At 38.3% G+C, this 23,335-nt stretch overlaps 1 protein-coding gene across 1 annotated transcript in view; it reads right to left on the reverse strand.

Annotated features, from left to right (window-relative positions):
* MBNL2 (muscleblind like splicing regulator 2) overlaps positions 1 to 23,335 on the reverse strand; it is a 139,558-nt gene that overhangs the window by 14,550 nt on the left and 101,673 nt on the right. Inside the window, exon 6 of the mRNA XM_065410067.1 lies at positions 18,250 to 18,403. Within this exon, the coding sequence (XP_065266139.1) occupies positions 18,250 to 18,403 (154 nt within the window). The remainder of the gene's footprint in view (positions 1 to 18,249; positions 18,404 to 23,335) is intronic.

The raw sequence follows: 23,335 nt of genomic DNA on the forward strand, positions 1-23,335 counted from the left end.
TTCACTTCAAATAAACAAAAGTAGCAACAACTACCTTTCCATAGTAACAACTACCTTTCCCACCTTCTGGTTTAGTGTATTGTATCCTATCCTTACAACAAGCTGTTGTGCAGTGCTTATTCCACTGGTGAGTTTGATATTTTTTCATATTATGTGGTGAAAAATGAATCAGTACTTATTGCCAAAAGATAGTGTTCTGAAACGAAAGGCAGAAGCTGAAACGGCTGATACAGTCATCATATCAACCACATTGCCAAGAATAAAAAGCCTCATGCAACTGGGGAAAAACTGATTCTCCCAGCTGCAATTGACATTTGCAGGACAATGCTTGGTGACAGTAAGGCAGAGAAGTTAAAAATGATCCTGCTGTCAGACAACACGGTGAGCTGCCGAACCTCTGACATGTCAGAAAATATCAATGCGCAGCTGATCTCTCGATTACAATCCAGTTACAGATATATCAAAAAAAGCTCATTTAATTGCTTACATTCGGTATGTCACAAAACATCAATATTGGAAGATTTTCTGTTCTGCAAGCCAGTTAAGATGCATGCAACTGGATTTGAACTGTTTAACATTTTAAACGACTTCTTAACTTCTCATGAGTTGAAGTGGGAAGCCTGAGTTGGCATTGACACGGATGGAGCCCCTTCTAAGAGTGGCAGTAGGGCAGGCTTGAAAGCCAAAGTATTTGAAATTGCTCCACATATATCGTGGCCTCGTATGATACACCGCGAAGCCCTTGCAACTTGAAACATGGATCAGGAACTTACTGATGTTCTGAGTTCTGCTATCAAAATCATGAACTTTATCAAGATCCAGCCCACTGAGGCACGTCTCTTTGTAATCCTTTTTACAGAAATCGGAGCGGAGCACAATCCTTTTTTGTTTTACATGGAAGTCAGGTGACTGTCCAGGGGGAAATTGCTGCAATGCATTTTTGAACTGAGAAACGAAGTTCGACTTTTTCAAGTGGATTTGAATTTCAGCAACACAGAGAATGTGTGATCCCTGCTGGCTTGTGCTTTTGGCTTACCTTGCTGATATTTTTGACAAACTGAATTCTCTAAATGTCTCATTGCAAGGAGCGGAAAGTACTATTTTTGACCTGCACCACAAGATACTGACATTCAAGAGAAAGCTAGCGCTATGGAAACCAAAAATCGAAACTGGTTTAAGCATTCCACTCCCGCTAACTGACGCTATCGACGAAACACAATCTGAACTATTGAGTGTTGTGAAGCCAACCAAGAATCGCTTGACTACTCTCAGAGTCAGTTTGGATAAATATTTTACCGAAGGAAAAGTAACCCCTGAATGACTGGATTATTGAACCCTTTGTAACTGAGGCAGTGACCTTGTCCCAGCTCTCAGATGACATTCAGGAGAATCTGATTGAACTTCAGAGTGATAGGATACTGGACATTCAATTTAAAAAACAGTCTTTGGGGGATTTTTGGTTGAAAGTTGGCTCAGAATATTCAGCTTTGTCAAAGTGTGTGATCAAAGCTCTTTTACTGTTTGGTTCATCTTATTTGTGTGAGATCGGATTCTCTTTGCTGGCTGTGCTAAAGACAAAGTACCATTCGAGATTGGGAGTAGAGGACAACCTCAGAGAGTCAGTTTAAAAAATCTCTCCACATAACTGTCCGCAGAGAATCAGGCACATCCTTCACATTAAAGTATCTGTGTATTTGAAACTTACAGTATAGATAATTTAATTAAAGTTGTGTTAAAGGTCTCTGTTAGGCTTATGAGTAGGCTATCGAGTGTACCTTTTGCATGAGTCTATTTTTGTCTTGGTTGGGACCTCAAAGGGGGAGGAGGGCTCAGCTCAAAAAGTTTGAAACCACTGCTGTAAAGTTTATCATACTACACACAAGAACATTCTAATTTCTGTTAATGAGACTGGTAATAAACAGACTACATAGAAAGGGGAAAGCCATTATTGTAGCCAGTTCAGAAGCACCCATGTGATGACTATTTTTATGTCCAGCTCAATATTAACTTTCAGCAAGTTTGATCTACTATTGTAGACTACATTTTCCATCTGCTATTTTTTAGGGCATTTTCTTTTCTCTGCTTTCATTTTCTAAACTGCTGTGATAGGTTTACCCAGATGTACTGAGGGACCAAAGATGTGAAGGGCAAGTGTGAGATTATTCATCATGGCAGAGTCTATATTTCTCTACATGAGTGCTACTTCAACACACCATTCCTGAGCTCACCCATTCTTTTTATATAAGTCCTGCTTTCTATTTTGTTTCCTTCTTGTATTTCATGTGTGCTGAAAACATTCAGAATGAGAAGGGTACTCCCAATTTCACACCACTAATAGAGAGTGCTGCCTCATCACAAAAGGGCACAGGTAACATTTCTCTACACTCCACAGGAAGAACAAACGCTAGTTGTCTCCAAGATAAAAAAAACCCCAAACCCAGGCTTCAAATTAAGCTTCTCTCCACTGCGAAAGCTCTCTAGTGCAATGTTATGCGTCAGACCACATATATAATTTGGATTTTCTTGATGCCTTTGTGCATTTCCCACACAATTCAGTCACCTTGCACATACTGGAGTAGTATTTTGTATTACTGTACTTATGGTTAGTTTTATAAACTTACTGCACATATTAAAATGGACCAATCATGGTCTCTGAGGGAAATTTATCCATGAATGTCCTGACTTTTATTCATTTAAATTGTCATGCCTTTTCTTTGACTTAAACAAGAAAAAAGTGAAGCTATGAATTGTGAACGGCTTTATATTCAAATTAATATATAAACCTGGGTTTATTTGAAATAAAACCTCCAACTGAATCTGCAAAGGGGGACCTCTGCAAGATCAGTGCCAAAAATGATAAGTGCATTATTGCTGGGAGAATGTTTCATGGAATGGATCATGTACATATAAATAAGTTATCTAAGTTTATTTCAAGGGTGAATTCTTGAAACAGACAACTGAAATTCTTTTAAATTCCAAACAATACCTCTGGATATCTGTACTGCATTACTTGGCTAAAATTTTAAAGGAAAAACACATACCTGATATGAACTGTGGGTGAATTTCAAGAACTGGCAACTGTTATATCTAAACTCTTTTCCCCCCAAACTTATGAAATCACTTGATCTCAGAAAACTTTGCCCATGTTCCAATAATTAAAAACACACCCAATGGAATTTTACCATACTTGCCAAAAATATCACTTTTGGCATGACACAAACTTGAGAAATTTCATCTTAAAGATACATTTGTTTGGAAAATTATACAAAAGCAGGAAATATAAGAAAACTGCCTCCTCAAATATATGTATACTGTATCCACTACAATGTTATATTTTATGAAACAGTTAAATGCAGAAAAACATTCCAAAGTTAAAAAATAGAGTGTAAAGTGAGGGAAGGATGCCTAGATTTCTGATATAAAAAGGAAATAAAATGCATGCTTTTCTTTGCACATTTCTCAGCCTGTGTGAAGATACTGCCATCTAGCTAGTTTATGGGAGAAAAAGTCAATTTTCAGTCTTTGATGACTTCTCACACATCCCTTCCAAATTGATAATATTTTATAAATTGTAAATACCCATTCTAAATATTTGTACACAATAAGATTGCTAAAATTAACTGTCATCTGTAATGACTTTCATGGGGTGACAGTTGAGCAGAAAGGGTTCCACAAAATAATGTTAGTAAAAATAGATAAAGTGAAGACATTTTAAGTGCATTTAGCATTATATTTCAAATATCAAGTCCCTTAATTTCTGTGATGTGATCATTTCTTTTTGTTTAACCAAATCTGCACTGAGAAATAGAGCTACTTATACAGTTTCTGTTAATTAATAAAAAATAATGTTTTCCCGTATACTGGATAGTGTCAACATGTCTAGAAAATGTGTGTGTGAGGGTCTGAAGTCAATGTGAGTTTTTCTTTTGACTCTGCCCCCTTGTGTTTGCAAAGTTTTATTTTTATTTTTGAAAGTGAAACTTCCTTACGTGTAAATCAACTTCTCTGAAGATTTCATTTGATTATGTTCATGCTCCTGGGTCTTGCGTGTCTATCATGAAATAGGCCATGACCCTGTAATTTTTGAGCCTTTAAGACAAGATACATGTGTCTCAGTGACAGGCTACTTGCTGTTATCTGCATACTCACCATATACATTCCTTTTCCTCTGACTTGAGAAGCAAGACGCAAAAGCGTCTTAAACCACCAAACATAACTTTTGCCCCTAACAAATATGTGGTAGGGTGACCAAAAAGAAAGTTATAAAGCAACATTCGTTTCCCAGGTCTGAGAGGAAGGTGGGAGAGCAGGAAACCAGTCAAATCATCTGTCCAGAGTTGGTGAATTGCAGGCAAGTAATTTTTCCCTTCTCCAAGAATACCCAATTGACTGAATTTTTACCCTTGAACAGAACAAAGCTTGAGGGAAGCTTTTCCCAAACAATGCATTTCCCAAATAGTAGAGAAACAAAGAGGCAGTTTCATGAAGCCAGAAGAGTTGTGAAGGCTTCCTAAATCTCTCCTAGTTTTATAATGTAGCCCTGAGTAGATTCTGTTCATCATGAGCTTTGTAGCATCAATGCTGCCTTCATCAAGAAAACATCCTACATCAGCACCTTGCCCCAAGCCAAAGAGCCTCATTCTTCAGTTTTGTAGGCTGGCTCTGCATCAAGGAATAGCTCAGTGGTTTGAGCATTGGCCTCCTAAACCCAGGATTGTGAGTTCAATCCTTGAGGGGGCCACTTAGAGATCTGGGGCAAAAATCAGTACTTGCTCTTGCTAGTGAAGGCAGGGGCCTGGACTCAATGACCTTTCAAGGTGCCTTCCAGCTCTATGAGATAGGTATATCTCCATATACTATTTATTATTAAGCTTCTGAAACAGGATATTTTCTTTAATAAGATCTACTACATGCATGGTGACATGGTTTCATTGTGACCTTTTAAAAATGCCTTAAAGGGCAAATCCTGTCCCCATATCTCTGCAGGCTCAGAAGACCCAATGCAGCAGAACCAATTCTACTCTGCTGCGTGGTCTTTGGGAACAGGGTTTCAGTAGACCACACAGAATGCACACACTGTGTGTGCTGCCCAGCCCAGCTCAGCTCCCTAGGTGGAGGGTTTAGGGCAGGATGCAGAGGCACTAAGGCTGTGAAGCCTGGCAGATATAAGATCCTGGACAAACCTTATTGAATTAAGAATTTTAGAAGTTCGTTGTATTAAATATGCAAATGTTTATGTACTATTGAGCGACTGCATGTATTTCCATGGGGCAGGGAGACCACAGCCCTCCAAGAACTAAGAACATGGGGGCATAATTAGGCAAATTCTCTCAGGTTGTAACACCTTCAGAGAGCTACCACCACACATACTGGAGAGAGGCTCACACATACTGGTCCAAACTGGATTCTCGAGGGACCAACAATTGGATAAACAGCCTGAGTTAAAACTCAGAGCTTTCTTTCTGATCTAACAAATGGACAGAACCTCTGGTCTAAGGGGGAACGCAATCCTTAGGGATGGGTTGGAAGGTCTTTTGCCACTGAGGCCCCATAAGACTTGGGAGCTAGTTCTGAGTAAAAGCTGTAACGAGCTGGCGAGCATGCAGATAGGTTCTTTTATTAATTTTTAATATGTTGTCTCTGCAATGTTTTCACCTTAAGAATAAATGTGCTTGCTTATAAAGAGCTGTGTGATAACTTAATTGTGGCAATTATACTATTTAACATCTCTGAGAAAAGAAGTGAAGCAAGCCGGCTTAGGAAGTCTTTTGCTGGGGAGGTCACAGTATAGTCAGGGAACTGTACCGCCTGGAAATATCCCAGTCAGAAGGGAGAGAGACATGCGCCTCCACTCAAGAAAGGCATGGGCTAGGAAGCCAGAGGTCTAGAGTGTGTCCCCTTGGTGGATCATAGAGAGGGAATACAGGTGCAGTTGCCATCAACTGTGACAGAGCCTATTCTAGGACTGTTACTAAATTTGTTCTGTTTTTTTTTAAAGTCAGCGTCACCAGATTGAATAGCAATAGTTCTCAGCATTCTTTTAGATAGTTCTGGAAGGAGGGGGTCTGTTCTATATCTTTGTCTGAACTTTCCACGTGTGACTCTGAAAGTACCTCTTCTGTGGATAAAAACATGGTACAGTACAAGGACTATTTTCTTTGGGCTTTCTAGAGTTATTCCATGGAATAGGGAGGAGGAAATTCTCTACTCTCTTACTATTTTTCAGGACCAGTGCAAACCTAGTCTATACCATCACCTAGATAAACTAGGAACAAGCAGAGGAAGATTAACTAGATGAAGCAGGGACATTCCTTCATTCCTTCCTTTTATGAGGAGGGGAGACTGATTTGGTGAATTTTTTTTTCTTTTCGGGACGGGGCTCAGTGCTTTGATATTTCCATTTGCTTCCGGGGCCATGAGACAAAAAGAACAAAAATGGTTTAATCCGGAGATTGGAGCACCTGGGACTGCCCAAAAGGGAGCATCTTAGAGACAAGCCTGGTTCTGATAATGAGGAGAAGGGAAAACCCACAGCTGGAACGTCAGACATGAAAGGCAGGAGAAAAATACAATAAATGATGCTAATAAGGAAAAGGTTAATAAAACTAAGTTTTTAAAAATGCAATCATTTTATGACGTGGATATGAATTTTTAGCATCGACAAGACTATCTCCATAAGATAGCTATCAAATTTAATAATGTTAGTCTTATGCAGGACCCCGTGGTTATGTACCCACACTAAAGGCCACATAAAAATAATCTTTCACCCCAAGATGTTACTTTAATCCACAAAAAGGGCCATTTTCCTCCTATCTTCCAGCTTTTCAGTTCATCTGCCCAACATTTTCGACATATATGGGAGTTTAATGGGTTTCCTTAAGAGACAGAGCGGAAAGCATCAAGAGCTCTCTCATAATTCAGCACAGCAACAAGGGTGAGAGCTACCTGCCTTGCCAAACCTTCTCTCAGAGGTAGTGCACAGAATGAGCTTAAGCATTTTCTTGGGGAGCAGGGGAGGTTTACAGAGGACAGCAGCTGCCATGGGCTGCTCCTGAGCTACACACAATAGATTCACTCATGTGGGCTGAGCAAGGGGGCTGCCATGTGATTCTTCAGTCTTACAGAATTTAGGTTTATTGAAAACCTTGTCTTGCACCTCCCCTTTTCCAAGACAGTTCTGTAATTGCTTGTTCCCAATCTCCTGTGTTACAAACCATGAAGGAGAGGGAGGCAGCTGCCTTCCCAAACTTCTCAACTCCAAAATTTCCTGATTAAGCATGTGGCTTAATAAATTGTTTACAAAATTACTTCCACCTAAATTCTGGGGCAACTACTTTAATTTGTTTTTTGAACTTGAATGTAATGTGACTATTTTTATTTTCACCATTATTTTAATTTTACAATTATTTCAATAAAATGAAGGTTCCTGAATGATTTCAGAATTAATACAGCTGCATAATTTCCAATTTGACTCAGAAACTGATTCTTAATTTAGGTCAAATGGTGTTGGATAATTCACAAGCCTTGGCCTTGTTAGACAACATGTTGATCCTTCATCTCTTTTTAAATGTAATCTGAAAATGGATCTTTTCTCTGTTGTATATACCTCTTAAGGCCATAAACAAAGAGAGAGAAATTATGACCAACAATATAATGTCTTCACACAGCTTTTTCTGTAATGTATATTCTATATTGTCTATTTGTTCTGTGAAGCATTTTAGAATAGAGTTTTGTATGAAAGATGCTACACAAAATAAAGACATACTGTATTATATTGTAGTGAATTGATATGAGTAAGGCTATTGTCTAAAAGCATTTTGAGTTCTATAATCGATATAATAAGATTTCTGGATTGTCACTCTGTGTGTTGCTCTGAAGCCTAAAATGTCTGTTGAGTCAGCATGAAGCAATGGAAACAGCTACAAGATGGTTGAGAGCTCTTTTTGTTTAGAATATCACACGGTTTGGCCTGTGACGTTGCAGTCTATATAATTTTATAAAAATATGCTAACGAATGAATATAATGTAACTGGAATATGCTTCATGCAAAAGATCTCTTGTGGTATCATTACAAAGCTTATAATCAACTGAGTGTGATCATCCTATTTGTATAAATGTACCACTCTTGTATCTGAAACTAGAAATATGAAATATAACTCTGAGGGCCTATTGTAATTATACAAAGTGTGGGCCATTAATGGTGGTTTGGAATCATGATGACTCCCATTAACCAGGACCATTGTCTGCAGATGGGTGTGTTTTACCTGTGAGTCTTCCTGTATATGTGTGTGCTGGCAAGTGGGCAATGAAGTCTTGCAGTGACATGTGATCATGTCACCTGAACTGGAATCCATCTTTAAGCTGGTGTCTTTCCATTGAGAAGGAGGGGGTGGAAACCCAGAGAGGGACAAAGGATTCCTGCCTTATGCAAAAGATATATAAAGGGGTGGAGCCATCATGAAGAATCCCCTAACTACCACCTGAGCTGCAACAAGAGCTGTACCAGGGGAAAGAATTGTGCCCAGGCCTGGAAGGTGTCCAGTCTGAGGAAAAAACTTACTGAAGCATCTCTGAGGGTGAGATTATCTGTATTCAGTTTGATTAGACATAGATTTGCGCCTTTTATTTTATTTTGCTTGGTGACTTACTTTGTTCTGTCTGTTACTACTTGGAACCACTTAGATCCTACTTTCTGTATTTAATAAAATCACTTTTTACTTATTAATTGACCCAGAGTATGTATTAATACCTGGGGGAGCAAACAGCTGTGCATATCTCTCTATCAGTGTTATAGAGGGCAAACAATTTATGAGTTTACCGTGTATAAGCTTTATACAGGGTAAAACGGGATTTATTTGGGTTTGACCCCATTGGGAGTTGGGCATCTGAATGTTAAAGACAGGAACACTTCTGTGAGCTGCTTTCAGTGAAGCCTGCAGCTTTGGGGCAAGTAATTCAGACCCTGGGTCTTTGTTGGAGCAGACGGGCGTGTCTGGCTCAGCAAGACAGGGTGCTGGGGTCCTGAGCTGGCAGGGAAGGCAGGGGTAGAAGTGGTCGGGGCACATCAGGTGGTAGCTCCCAGGAGGTTTCTGTGATCCAACCCGTCAGACGGCCATCATATTACAGTCCAGTTTTTACGTTCTCAGCAATTTTTGGCTTTTTTTTTTTTACACTTTACAAATTACACCTGTATGACAGTGCAGGATTTCACCTAGGTTTTTTTTTTAAATCATCAAGAACTGGACAGACATTCCATGGGTTCATACTTCACTACAGAGCAGCTGGAATATTAGTTGAGATAAATTACACCAATATAGAAACATACGTAATGCAATGTTCTCAAGTAAAAACAGAGGGAAAATGATGAAATCTTGGAACTGTACATGATTTCTTTACTCTTGCTATCTCTAACATCAAAGAGAAAAAGGACCACTGTGGTGGAAGCTATAGGACACTAAGCAAGCAGCAGTCTCTATGTAGAGATAAACTTAGTGGTTATGTTCCAATTGAAGGCTCCTGACTAGAGTTGGTCAAAACTTGAAATTTCCATTCCATGGAAAATTCTGACATTTCAAAAAAGTTTCCCTCCCAAGTCAGAACAAAAACTAAAAATTTCCTGTGGCAATTCCAAAAACTTTTTATTTTGGAAAATTCTAAACATTTCCATTTGATTTTTCCAAAACAGAACAAAGCAACTAGCTGCTCTCTACACCAGAGGCAGCCCAGGGAGTCCCCCACCACGGAGCAGGGAGTAGAGAAGCCCTTAGAACCTTGGCTCCAGCCAAGGAGCTCGGGCTCCCTCCGTGCAATTATGTGATCACATACTATTTTTTCCACAGGCCTCATTCAGTTCACAGGTTGAATGCATAAGGGGGCAACTCAGCCACCAAAGCTGTCTGACTTGGCACAGTGAACAGCACAGCAGGGTTTGTGTAGTCTATGCTTTGGGTCCAATTTACTCATGTTATTTTCAAAAAGAAAGCACACAATTGGCTAGCAGATAGGGTTCATGCAGATTTTCATGCAGTATGTCACTGACACAAAATATGAACCATCATCACATGCTAATTCAATTTCTGTGCCCGACCCAGGATTTTTTTAAAACTGTCAGCTGATGTTGGCACCTACTCCTAGTGGCAGTTCCAGGATTCTTGAGCGGGTCAGCAAATTTTTCCCAAGAGGAGTTCAAAATATTGACCCAGATGATTAAGCACTACTATGACTTCCTCTTCAGGATCAAGTCTGGCATCACACTCCATCTGGGTGAAAGCACCTAGTCAGCAATCTCTTAGAATCATAGAATATCAGGGTTGGAAGGGACCTCAGGAGGTCATCTAGTCCAACCCCCTGCTCAAAGCAGGACCAATCCCCAGACAGATTTTTGCCCCAGATTCCTAAATGGCCCCCTCAAGGATTGAACTCACAACCCTGGGTTTAGCAGGCCAATGCTTAAACCACTGAACTATCCCTCCCCCCTGCAGCTTCCTGCAGCTTCTGGGTGTTTCCAATGACTAATGCAAAGAAGGAAATGAAAAGCCTACTGGTGAAAACAACGGTTCCCATTGATATCCAGGGGAAGAAATGCCCTAGCAATTCCTTTTTTACATTTTTAAGCAAGACCCTCATTAAATTTAAGTGTTCCCTTCTTCCAACATAAATGGAAAAGAAAACCAGCGCTGCCTAAGCTAGGGGGAACCAGGGTATCCTCTTGCCGGGGGACAGATGCCTGGTGTTTTGCTTGTGGAAAAAAGGGGTAGAGATGATGATGTTATGTATGATGATTGTCTCTCCAGCCAGCATGAGTTAAGTTACTCAGCTGGAGGCAGCCCCTGTGGAAATCCATGTGGAAAACATTGCTATTGACTGGAATCTTTGGATGTGCCTACACTGCAGCTCGGAGCATTCTTCCCAGTGCAGGTAGATAGACATGTGCTAGCGCTGCTTGTCCTAGCACATTACAAATTGCAGCGTAGCTGGTATAGCACGGGCGACAGCTTGGGCTGGCCATCCGAATACAGCCAGATCCACTGGGTACATACTCGGGCAACTTGCCCAATCCACCACCGGTGCTACCCCAGCTACACTGCTATTTTTAAAGAGCTTTGTTACGCAGAGCTAACACGTGTCTCTCTACCCGGAGTGGGGAGTCTGGTTCCAACTGCAGTGTAGACATATCCTTTGTTTTATTTATTCCCTTGCCATCTGTATTTCCACTTGTTTGTGTCTCTGTTTTTTATCACAATGCTTCACAAGAGTTCACTAAGCACTTTTAAACCAATTTCTGTTGCAGAGACTCTGTTGCAATGTTAACTACATGATCTGAGAACCTGAAATCCAGCAAACCTACGGGATTGTCAACCGACTGTTTAGGGTAGTACCACGAGGTTATTCATTACCTTACCATACCTTCAAAACAAAAACGAGAAGAAGAGAAAACAGCTGAATTTTAAGCACACCAGTTGCCTGTGACATTTGTCTTCTATTCCCAAACATCATCCTTCAGCATTTTCCTTATTAAAATGAGTTAGCTTTCAGAAAGGGATTTACAAAAGAACATTGTGCAGAACAAAAGGATAAAGCCATGATTACACTATCACACTGCAAAATGTAAGCCCTCCTAATACCAAGGAAGATGTTTGTTTGTGTTTCTTTAAGAAAGCACTGTGTATTTCAGAGGTAGTATATTTCCCCTAGAATACTATACATCATGGTAACTTATATTACCAAACTTGAATTGCTTTTAAATGGAGTTCAATTTTCTGGTAGAACACCTTTAAATAATACATTCTGAATATTTTTTAAAATTCTTAAAAAATAAAAATAAAAAAAATTGGCATGTGATTCTGCTCCTCTGCTAGGTTTGTAGGGGAGGCCAGTGGCAACAAGATAACTACGCTGAATGCCGCTGCTTCTTCCTTTTCTCTTTGTGAGCAAATCTGCCTACTAACTACCTCTTCAGTTTCATCTTACTGCTGCTGTTACTGGTAAACACCCTTTTGAAAAACTTGGGGAACAATATACATTTAAGCTCTCCCTGAACACTGCATGACAGTGATGCACCTGGCTATCAATAAAACAGTAAAAGTGACCAATGCACAAAGTGGTGTGCAGGCTGGCACACTGGGGATTGAACTGAGGACCTCCAAAACTGAAAGCATGAATCTCTACAGATCAAGCTAAAGAGCCCAGCTCGCATATGGAGAGCTGCAACAGACTCATATCCTCAGTAGATCGGGCACAGAGGGGAAAGGTAACACACAGTTACATCAGCAAACTGGGGAAAAATAAATAAATAAATAAAAAGATAAAATATTACTTCCTCTAATCTCTTTCTCTTGCATCTTAGGGGTTACTCATAACAACAGTAGATACAATATTTTCAGAAGAAAATGTCATTTTCAAGTTGACAGTGTCCCTTTAAATCTAGAGTGGACAGAGGAGTCCAACTTTCCATGTAAATATCCAGAATGCAAATGTGAGTTATTCCTTATGTTACTGGCATTTTTACTTTTTCCTTTTCACGAAGCTTATCTTCAGCTGACTTTGCCCACTTGTGGTTTTAGTAAGTTTTCACGAACACAATGAGCTAGTAATTTACACACACTGTATGGAGAAAAGGATATTAACACATATGGACATTTGAAAACTGCTGTAACATTTTTTCCTTTTGGCATCCGAAGTTAGTTGTAAATCTTAACAAGGAGTCCACTACTAAAATGATTCTCTCTCAGCTGGGTTAATTACACAATATTAGATACAAGAAACAAACACTGCAACACAAAACATAGCTACATCATTATTTGCAATAAATGTTAACTCTAAATAAGTGCAACCTGTTCACAAACACTTGCTATAAACTATTTAAAAATAAAATTTGATGGGTAAACATGAAAAAAAAATTCTCCATGAGAATTTTTTTTAAAAAAATATCAGCACTCATTTAGAGTTTGGGATTTGTGAAAGAAAGCTTTAAAAGGAGCAAACCTGATTGGCTGTGGCTGTTGCGGCGAAGGGGACACTTGTTGCAGGAGTTGCTGCTGCAGAGACAGTGGCGGACGTAGCGCTGTGCATCATGGGTACTTTCAGGAGGGGAACCATGGAAGCAATGAACAGGAGGGTGTAGCATTATGGTAATAGAAGTGGTATTTTGGCATGGTGAATATCAGAGCAGCAAGCCATCATGGGTTAAACCAGCAGATGGCATGCAATCACAATGCAAAGCAAGAAAGCGTGGCAGAGAAATAAAAAAGGGAAAATAGCTTATTACAAGTACAATTAAAGGAAGTTTGTCAACATAATCAGTGATTCCCAGAAAAAGCAAAATAACTTCTGATTGCTGGTATTATATTTAAGAATTTGACAAATTATTTTAAATTGGGCATCTATCAAAACAGTTTATCACTTTAAGTAAGAATTGTTCAATCAGTTGAAAAACTATTTTAAAGTAACTAAAACACATTAAAACACCATCCCTTAAGAAGTGAAATCTTTCATTTTTAGAATTGGGAAGGAAAGAAACCATTTATTATTTTTTATATATTAAAAATAATGTATTTTCATTTACCAGTATTATAGGTTAAAAGTATATTTGCAGCCTTGCTTTAAACATACATACAATTTTTATATTTTTGTTTCTGGATTTATGTTCTGTTGCCTCTCTATAACTGTTGGATTTTATTTGAGTTAAATTACCATCTGCTTTGATGCAAAAATCAGTGTTATAATTATTTTCCTGATTTAAATACTAATTTGTTTGATCTAAAAGAGCAAAGCAGATTGTGAACATTTATTTTTTGTTCAGTTTTAATTTAAGGACAAATTTATCAACATGTGCAAAATTCACTCACGTGAGTAGCTGAAACTCAAGTGAGTAGTCCCATTAAAATCAATGGGACTACTGACTTGAATAAGAATTACTCACCTGAGTAACGGTCTGTTCCTAATTTTGCAACCATAAAATATGTGCATTCAAATGCTGCAAATTTTAAAGTGGATTTGATTTAATTAAGAGGGAATGCGATTCAGACCTTAGGTTTCAAAGTACTTTCAGTTACAAGTATTAAAATAAATGCTTCTGGGAAACTCTGATAAAACTTTCTAACACACAGCAAAAAGGAGAAATAGGCACACCACTATGAAACTTCAAAACACTGATGAAATTAGCTTGCTTTACCAATATTTTATGATTTTAAAAATACTATAAAATATAAAATATATTGAGAGAAATACAATTTTGAAAACTGAAAAGCAGATTGGAATCCATGATTTTATGCACTTGCAGTGTGGTTGTTATAGCAGGTGATGTCACATCTAAACTGCAATTTTAACCTACAAACAAATCTAAGATCCTACAAAGTCAATCAAAAAGCCAAATGAACCTTTAAATCTAGTAATCAAGTCATGTTTAAGATTTGCAAACAACTGAAGGTACAGTATACAATATAAAAGAGATCAATAAAGAAATTTAGAACCTACCAATACTGGTAGCGGGTGTCATGCACAAAACTGACCCTGCATGTCATGCAATGATAGGTGGAAAAAGTGAATAAAGGGAAGAAACAGGTTAGCTGTTTAGAGTTAACATTCAAACTGAGATTCAAGCATAACCAAGGATAAGTAGAAGTTAGCTGAACACAATCTTAAGGTCATTCATAGTTTTTGTGTTACAAGAGTGATGTTAAATAATTTTATACTAAAATATTATTACAGTATACCAATACATATTTTGTACATCTGTGTGTATATTTAAGATGGACCAGATTTCATAAACATCTTTCATTTATTTTTTGCAGAAATAAGAATTTTAAAAAAAATTCTTGATTGAATATGGGATTATCTAATGGCTGCTTAAATCCATTCAACAATTCAGACAGCATTATGTTAGCTACACAGATTGTTTATTAATTTTGCTCATACACAGCAGAGGAAAACATTTAATTCAATAGAAATTCTCTTATTATTCAATGGCGATTTTGTTAAATCTACGTTTAAATATGAACATACACATTTTTAATAACAAATTACTAATGTTATTTTTATCAACAAAAATGCTAAAATGGCAGCACTGGAAACGGAACCAATGCAGCATGGCTAGTGACTGTGCAACATTCCACATGATGTCCTGCCAATGTGCCTCAAAAGTACTCTGGGTGGGGGTGGGGAGGCCTCTGTACAGCTGAGTTCAGTTTTTGTGCTCATTCAGCTGTTATCCTTTCTGCTAAAGCGAATGAAAAAGGATAGGGGTTTTTAGGATGGTGAGTACAGTGCGTAGTGGGGAGAAGGTGGAGGGTAGAGGAAGAGGAACAAAGTGGCATGTACATAACACATTATGCTACTACTACATATTCAGCACATAAAATAGATTTAAATTTGCAGAACTCCTGTTTGGTGATGTTAACAACCTTTTATATATTTATTTATTTAACAGCAAAAATAACTATGAATGACCTTATCATGAAGAATAACCCTCACACACTTTCCCCTCTACCAGTGGTCATAAAAGTTCTAATAAACAGCATTTGAAGGAAAACACTACCCTCTTGCTTTTCAGATCACAAATAACCATTCACCAAACAATAAAAAGTGCGGATGAAGTAGTCATACTGATTTAGTGTGTGTTTTGTATTAAAAGAGAACTACAGTGCAAAAAAATCTAAGATAAGCAGTGCTATGAAGCTCCAAACCATTAATGAGGAAGTCATTGGTTATAAAAGGCAGAGAAATTATATAAAACAACGTATCAGTTTTCCATATATTTTATAAGCAAAACCTGGTTCTAACTGTAACATTTCTACCGAACACATAGGACGTATTTAAAATTGATACTAGTTCAGGAAATATTGGTTTACCATTTTAAACCAAAGAATTAATTGCATGCACAGTTCTTCATAGGGTGTGCAATATTTATAGCCATAGCCCCACATGGGAAGGTGTAGATGTACTTAGAGCCAAGTTCCAGAACACACAGTTCCTCCTGGACTCCCTGAGAGTGCAACAACTGTAGGAGCAACATGCACTGTCTTCTATGAAAGGCCCATTCTACCGGACAGTGGAAAGGGTATGTGCCATAGCTCACGTAGGGTGACCAGATGCCCTGATTTTATAGGGACAGTCACGATTTTTGTGACTTTTTCCTATATAGGCTCCTATTACCCCCCACCTCCTGTCCCGATTTTTCACACTTGCTGTCTGGTCACCCTACTCACGTCCTCATCCCCCACCCCTCTTTCCAGATACTAGTGATGCCAGACCTTCTGAATTCTCCTGCTCACTATGAGAACGTCTCCCATTGTGCCCTGGCTCATGTGCTGGGTCTCCTGGAGATGAGAGGCTCTTTGCACCTTTTCTCTTTTTTGTGCACCTGTGCTGGGACTGGATGACAATCTGGCCCCTTAAGAGTTTGGCAAAAAGGCCCACATCCTTTTACATCATGAATTTATAATAAACAAACTGTCACTCAATTCTGAGCTAATTTTGTACTGGTGGTTATGATGACTCCAGGGTTAACCAAAAATGTAAATTGAAGAGAAACAGCACATGGAATAAAGTACTTGAGGAAAGATAAGCATCTAAGTTTGGAAAATATCTGAGTGCTATCTTATTGAAGTATTTTCAAACTATCTTATTTTTCAGGATTATTTTAATGCATTTTACTGTAATTGTATACAATAGTGATAAGCTCTGAAAGGCAGTGCCTATGAGGAGGAACAATGCACACCCCACCACAAGTTCTTATGGCTGTGATGTGAAGTACATTTGCAGGGGGACTTGGACATTTGTAAGCACTGGATGCTCTTTCATTTCTCAAATTCCTTCAAACCTTCCCACGGATGTTAGCATATTTTCCTGCACATTTCCATTATAGTCACAAGTTACAAAATGGTCATGGGATCTCAATGAAAATTACACAAGATTTTGGGATATTTTCAAAATTAAAGTGAGTCAATATGTAAAACAAGTGCATAAAATAAATGTTTAGAACATATTTTGACAAATATAGGGCCAAATGCTGAGATCTTTACTAAGTTTTTACATATTTCTTATTCAGGCAAACTTTACTGAGTTCATATGATTTTTGTTTTTATTTTTAAAAGATTATTGTAAAGCTATGTAATAAGAAATTACAGCAGCTTGAATTCTTTCACTTGTTTAATTCATACTATTATTAGATGGTTAAATAATATGATAAAAGATAAGCAAATATATTCAAAAATAGAAAATATATTTACTACAGAAAAGTGTTTTAAATCAGCCTAAAAATTCATGGTTGATATACATACTAATACTGAAACTGCACTCTTTAAGCACTATTCGGGGTATTTACTTTTAGATACTTCTCTTTTTGAATAATATAGAGGATTTTATTGCAAGTTCACTTCATTCATAAATCAGACATTTAAGTAGAATATTCTCCCTTCTTTCACAGTGTTAAAAGAAAGTCTCCATGCCACACGTATGAGCTCAAGATGTTAGGTCTGATGGGGTTGTAGATTTTTCCAAATGACATGGTCTACAGCTCTGAACAACAATGGAATATTCATGTTACTAAAATTCCACTGTAGTTAAATCACTTATATTAAGAATTAAAACACCAGCTATTAACTGCAAAATCTGGGGAGAGTTTTGGATTATAAAATATTCCATTATGAAGACAACGAAACCAGTTTCCCACGTTAAACAGTTCTATGCAGACGGGGATTGTTTTATCCCCATAGTGCATTTGTGCAGGAATTAACTATAATTTGGCTGCTAGCACTGCTGGTCTAGAGGGCAAGGGTACTGTGTAGCAGGAGTATGTCTGGCTGCAGAACTGTAATGGTGGCAGTACAAAATACACCAGAAGAACAGGGATAGATATTACCAATACTTTTCACACTTCCCATCGTATCACAGAAACATTATGCCTTTTCCAACAAGTTAATGACACTCCTCCTCCCCACCACCAAACACAGTTCTGGTTGATGGACCCAACATGCAACCCACTTAATATAGATATAAAGTACTCTGACATATGGAAAATAAGGACAATAACAGAAAATACTAAAAGTTAGTTAATGACACGATAAAATTACCTCCTGAATCCTAATATTCTGCAGAAGGAATTAAAATAGTGTATTAAAATATTTGTGCATACTTGTCATGAATGTGTAGAGAATGGATTACACATTTAAAAGTATATTCAATGTGATAAGCACTGTCTTATGGGGAGAATGCTTAAATAGGATTCTGTTTAGTGCAAATACAACATACCTGTTGGGATAAATGCTGCATGTTGTTGCAACTGTGCATTGGCAAGAGCCTGTTGATAGTGCAAGACACTGGGATTAAAAATGGCACTGGCACCATTACTTTTTTCAAGTGCTTGTCTCTTTGGTAAAGGGTGAAGAACGCCAGGAGGAAAGGCCTGTAAAAAAAAGGAGAATTTAATTAAATTTGCAGATTTTTCAAAATATATACATATTTTCTAATATATATGAATAAAATATTGTAATATACTTTTTAAAAAAGCAGTTAAAGATGCCTTGCCATGCACCTTAACTCAAATAATAGCAATGTAAAATGAGTGAAATTTTGTTGTTGATCGCAAAAGCATGGTACTATTAACATAAAACTGTAGCACCACAACTACTGAAAAGGAAGGCCTTTAAAGCAACAAAAGTGGCATTTCCTTTAAATTTGGGCTTAAAATATTCTAGGAAGAAAAAACCACTTGTGTTTCATTACCAAGTATTCTTTCTTAGTTAAATATTTTTCCTATTATTAAATACAGTGAGGGATTATAGTATTTTCAATTACAAAAGCAGTTATATCTAATTTTAACTTCTATGAAAAGGTATTTTAAAATGAAATCATGTTAGGAAAAAAACTAAATTGTTTGCATTTATTGCATATGAGTATGAGATGGATAAATATAATACTGAATTTTTTCTAAATTAATAATATATGATAGTTTTCAGTTGATGTTAAAAAAAAGCAATACAAATTTCATTAGTTGCTTTTCTGAAAAGCTACATGCAAAGCAAAAGGTGAAAGGTCAAAGTACCAGGTCTACAGTTGCTTCGAGAGGCCGCTTCATTGCTTTGGCAGTCGACTGAGTCTTTTAATAACAGGCAGCGAGCACATGATGGCAGTGGGCCAATGGGATTCAAGCGAATTAACATACAGGTAAACAGCAAGCAGAGGTGCATCATGGGAACGGCATTGCATTGTGGATAGGTGAGAAGGAAAAAAATATTCTGAATGCAGTATACAACATACAAAACACTAGGCATGCACAACAACAAAAATGTTTTCTAAAGAAATGAATATTACACCTTGAATTAGTATTGAAGCAAAAATGCATCTACTATACCTTAGTTAAAAGCATATAAGAGAGTAAAATATAGATGTTTGAAATTTAGGAAAGTTAATTAAAACAGCAGCTTGCAGACACCATTAAGCATATTATAACACTTCACAGAAACATATCGGTTTTCAGGATTTTCTTACAAGAATTTCTGATAAGTTAGTTATGTCAAGTTAAAAAGCATAAAATAAATGTTCAACACTAACAATTAAAATATAAAGCACTAATGAGAGTTTTAATGCTTCAATAGAATTACTCACGTGTATGTTTGCTGGATCAGGGCCTTAGTTAATAAAATGTACATTTCAATAGACTTTGGGGTCAAAATATAAACAGTTTTCTTATTTCCAATATATAACAAATTAATGTTATGTCTAATCACTAACTTATCAGTTTAATATTTTTTACTATAGCTGGGACAGTAACTTGGATTATCCTTTTTAACTTATCATATTACACTGAGAAAAAGCCCTACATTTTTAAACAAATATTTTCTCAGATGTCATTCAGGAAAATCTATTCTAACTTTAGGAATAGGTGATAGAAAACAATATTATTTGTCAATAAGAGCATGTAATTTATGGTTAGAACAGGAATCACGGTGCATCATTTAAAAATATTTAAATGTAAAACAATATTTAACATGAGCATAGTTTTATTGTCTATATTTGCATTAAGAGATAAAACATGAGGGCTAATTTGACTACATTCCAGCAGAAAAATTTAGTTGATCTTTTTCATCTATAACTCTTTTTTAATGGGAATTTTAAGAGAGTTTAATGAAAACATATGGAAAGGAGGGTTTCCTCATGAATCAGAAATCTGTTTTTTGCACTCACAATAGGTAGTGCCTCAAAGTCCATAGGATAAATTAATATTCAGACTGTTTCTATCCTTAGCTTCAGATGTATAAAAGTAGAACAATAATTAAAAAGGGAGGACAAGGTACTGAGAGCACCATGTCTAAGACAACTTAGGGTCACAGAACTTAGGCCAATGACAACATGAACATTTTGCAGGATAGCCCTTGCTTCACAATCCATCATCTTTCACAATCCATATTTCTGTCTCTCCAATTATCACCTTGTATCTTTCCTTATATCTTTGCATCCAAAGTCCTTAAGCACGTCCTCTATTCCTGAAGTCTCGACGTCTTCTCCTCTAGCTTCTTCCTAGATTCTACACCCTCCACTCTATGAGATCTGCTCTATCAAGGTCATTAATGATCAGGAAAGGAGGGTCCGGTGATCAGAGAACTAGCCTGGGCTGTGGGAGATCCAGATTCAATATGATCTACCACAAACTTCCTTTGTGACCTTGGGCAAGTCACTTAGGGCTCATCTACATGCTGCAGCAGTCCTCACCGGTGGGGTGTAAATTCTAGTCTGCACCAGCACGTCATGCACTAACTGGCCTGTGTGGAGCCTGCTGGTGGGCACTAAACATTCCCTAGTGCGTGTTAATGTAGTACCATTTGAAACGGGACTGTGTTAACACACACCAAGGAACTTTTAGCGTGCACAAACAGTGTCCACCCTGGCCAGTTAGTGCACAACATACTGGTGCAGACTAGAATTTACACCCCACTGGTGAGGACTAACACACCATGCAGATGAACTCTTAGTCTTTCTCTGCTTTGCCTCCCCAACTGTAAAACTGGGATAATAGCACTTCCTTACCTCACAGCACAGTTGTGAGGATAAATATGTTGACAAATTTGTGAGGCACTCAGATATAGTATAGTATAGATAAAAAATATACTATAGTAATGGGGGCCATATATGTACAAGAGTAAGATAGATAGGCCAGATCTAAGGGTTTTCTGTTTATTTTCACCCACCTTGACCTGCTATCTTTGAAAAAAGCTGATCACTCCCTCCTCTCTCCCTTCGGTAAAATATCTAACAACGCCCATCCATCTTTTCACAGTATTCTGAGATCACTGTGGACGAAAAACTATATGAGTTTGAAATATTATGGCTGGATTCAATTATGGAAGGTGATGAACGCTGTAAACTCCCCTTTAACTAAATGGGCGTTGAGGGTGCTCAATCCATTACTATCATCTTCCAAAACACAGATCTCATCCACTCTCACAACTTCCCCTATTATCTCTATATTTATGACTCCTAAATCCCCACTCCTTATCCTCTTCCCTCAGTTAAGACTTAGAGCCACACAGAAAGCCAAAAGGGACCATTGTGATCATCTAGTCTGGGGTCCCATATACAAAGGGCATAGGACTTCTCTGAATTAATTCCTGTTTGAACTAAAGAATACATTTTAGGAAAACATCTAATTTTGATTTAAAAATTGCCATTGATGGAGAATTCACCCCAACTCTTGGTAAATTGTTCCAATGGTTAATTACCCTCACTGTTAAAAATTATCACCTTATTTCAAGTTTTAATTTGTCTAGCATCAACTTCCACTTGTTATACCTTAGTCTGCTAGACTGAAGAACCTTCTACTATCAAATTTCTGTACCCCATTTAAGTACTTATAAACTGATCAAATCACCCCTCAACCTTCTCTTGATTAAACCAAATAGATTGAGCTCCCTGAGTCTTTCACTGTAAGGCCGTTTTTTTTATTCCTTTATTTGTTCTCGTGGCTCTCTGAACCTTCTCCAATTTATCAACATTGTGTTTTTGAATTGTGGACACCAAAACTGGACATAATAGTCTAACAGCAGTCGCACCAGTGCCAAATACAAAGGTAACAGAACCAAGGATTGCAATAGCCCTTTTGGCCACGGTGTCACACTGGAAGTTCACGCTGAGCTGATTCACAACTTTGCATCGGTCTTGCATACATCTCAACCTGTTTGCGCCATTGCAAACTCCCTTCTTTGAATCCTTTTACGGGCTTTTCCCTCGCCTTCCAGATCAAGTCAAGCTCCTAGTGCTCAATTTCAAGGTTCTATAGTAGCAATGTCTCTACCTATAAGGCAGCTCTTGTTTCCTCCTTGTCTCCCCTTCCCGCCATGCCTTCCGCTTCACTGTCCACTTCTTCCTCATGTCTTCACAACCTTCTTCCCTTTCACTCCTATGCTTGAAGCCTTGTTCACCAAAGAACCTCCCTCTCACCAGTCAAACCCCTTTATAAAACATATTTCTTCCACCAGCCCTTTCCATGATAACCAACCATTGGAGAGGAACAGAAGGAGAGAGGTGGGAGAAAGAAAACAAATAAAATTAACTTGCTGTATAAAGGCTCTATATTTTACCGATCACATATACTTTATGTATACTATTATGAGGTGTGTTTAAGGTATGGTGAATATTTAATTTAATTTAGACTTTGTGTTCCTCAATGTCTTCTTTCACGTTTCTTACTGCACTGAGCACACTTTTAGTGCTCCATAAATACTGTAATGATTATATTAATGGATCACATTGTCTTCAAATTCACTTCACAAAGCACAATAATACCAAAACACTGGTTTTCAGCTATAAATGGTCTGGGCTGTGGCTATTTCACAGACTGCCCATCTCCTTGCTTCTACCTCAAAAGCTGAGATCAGCTAAGGCACAGGGGTGGGCAAACTACGACCCACGGGCCACAACCGGCTCTCCAGCCAATTTAATCCGGCCCTCGAGCTCCCGCTAGGGAGCGGGGTCTGGGGCTTGCCCTGCTCCAGCCGGGGAACGGGGTAGGAGGCTGCTCCGTGCGCATGCCGAGGCTCCTGGAAGCAGCAGCACGTTCCCCCTCTGGCTCCTACGTTTAGGATCAGCCACGGGGCTCTGTGTGCTGTCCCCGCCCCAAGCGCCAACCCTCAGCTCCCATTGGCCGGGAATTGCGGCTAATGGGAGCTGCAGGGGCGGCGCCTGCGGACAGGGCAGTGCACAGAGCTGCCTGGCCACACCTCCGCATAGAAGCCGGAGTGGGGACATGCCACTGCTTCCAGGAGCTGCTTGAAGAAAGCGCCGCCTGGAGCCTGCACCCCTGACCGCTTCCCGTGCCCCAACCTCCTGACCCAGCCCTGAT

Source organism: Emys orbicularis, chromosome 1 (assembly GCF_028017835.1).
Source record: "Emys orbicularis isolate rEmyOrb1 chromosome 1, rEmyOrb1.hap1, whole genome shotgun sequence".
Taxonomy (NCBI): domain Eukaryota; kingdom Metazoa; phylum Chordata; order Testudines; family Emydidae; genus Emys; species Emys orbicularis.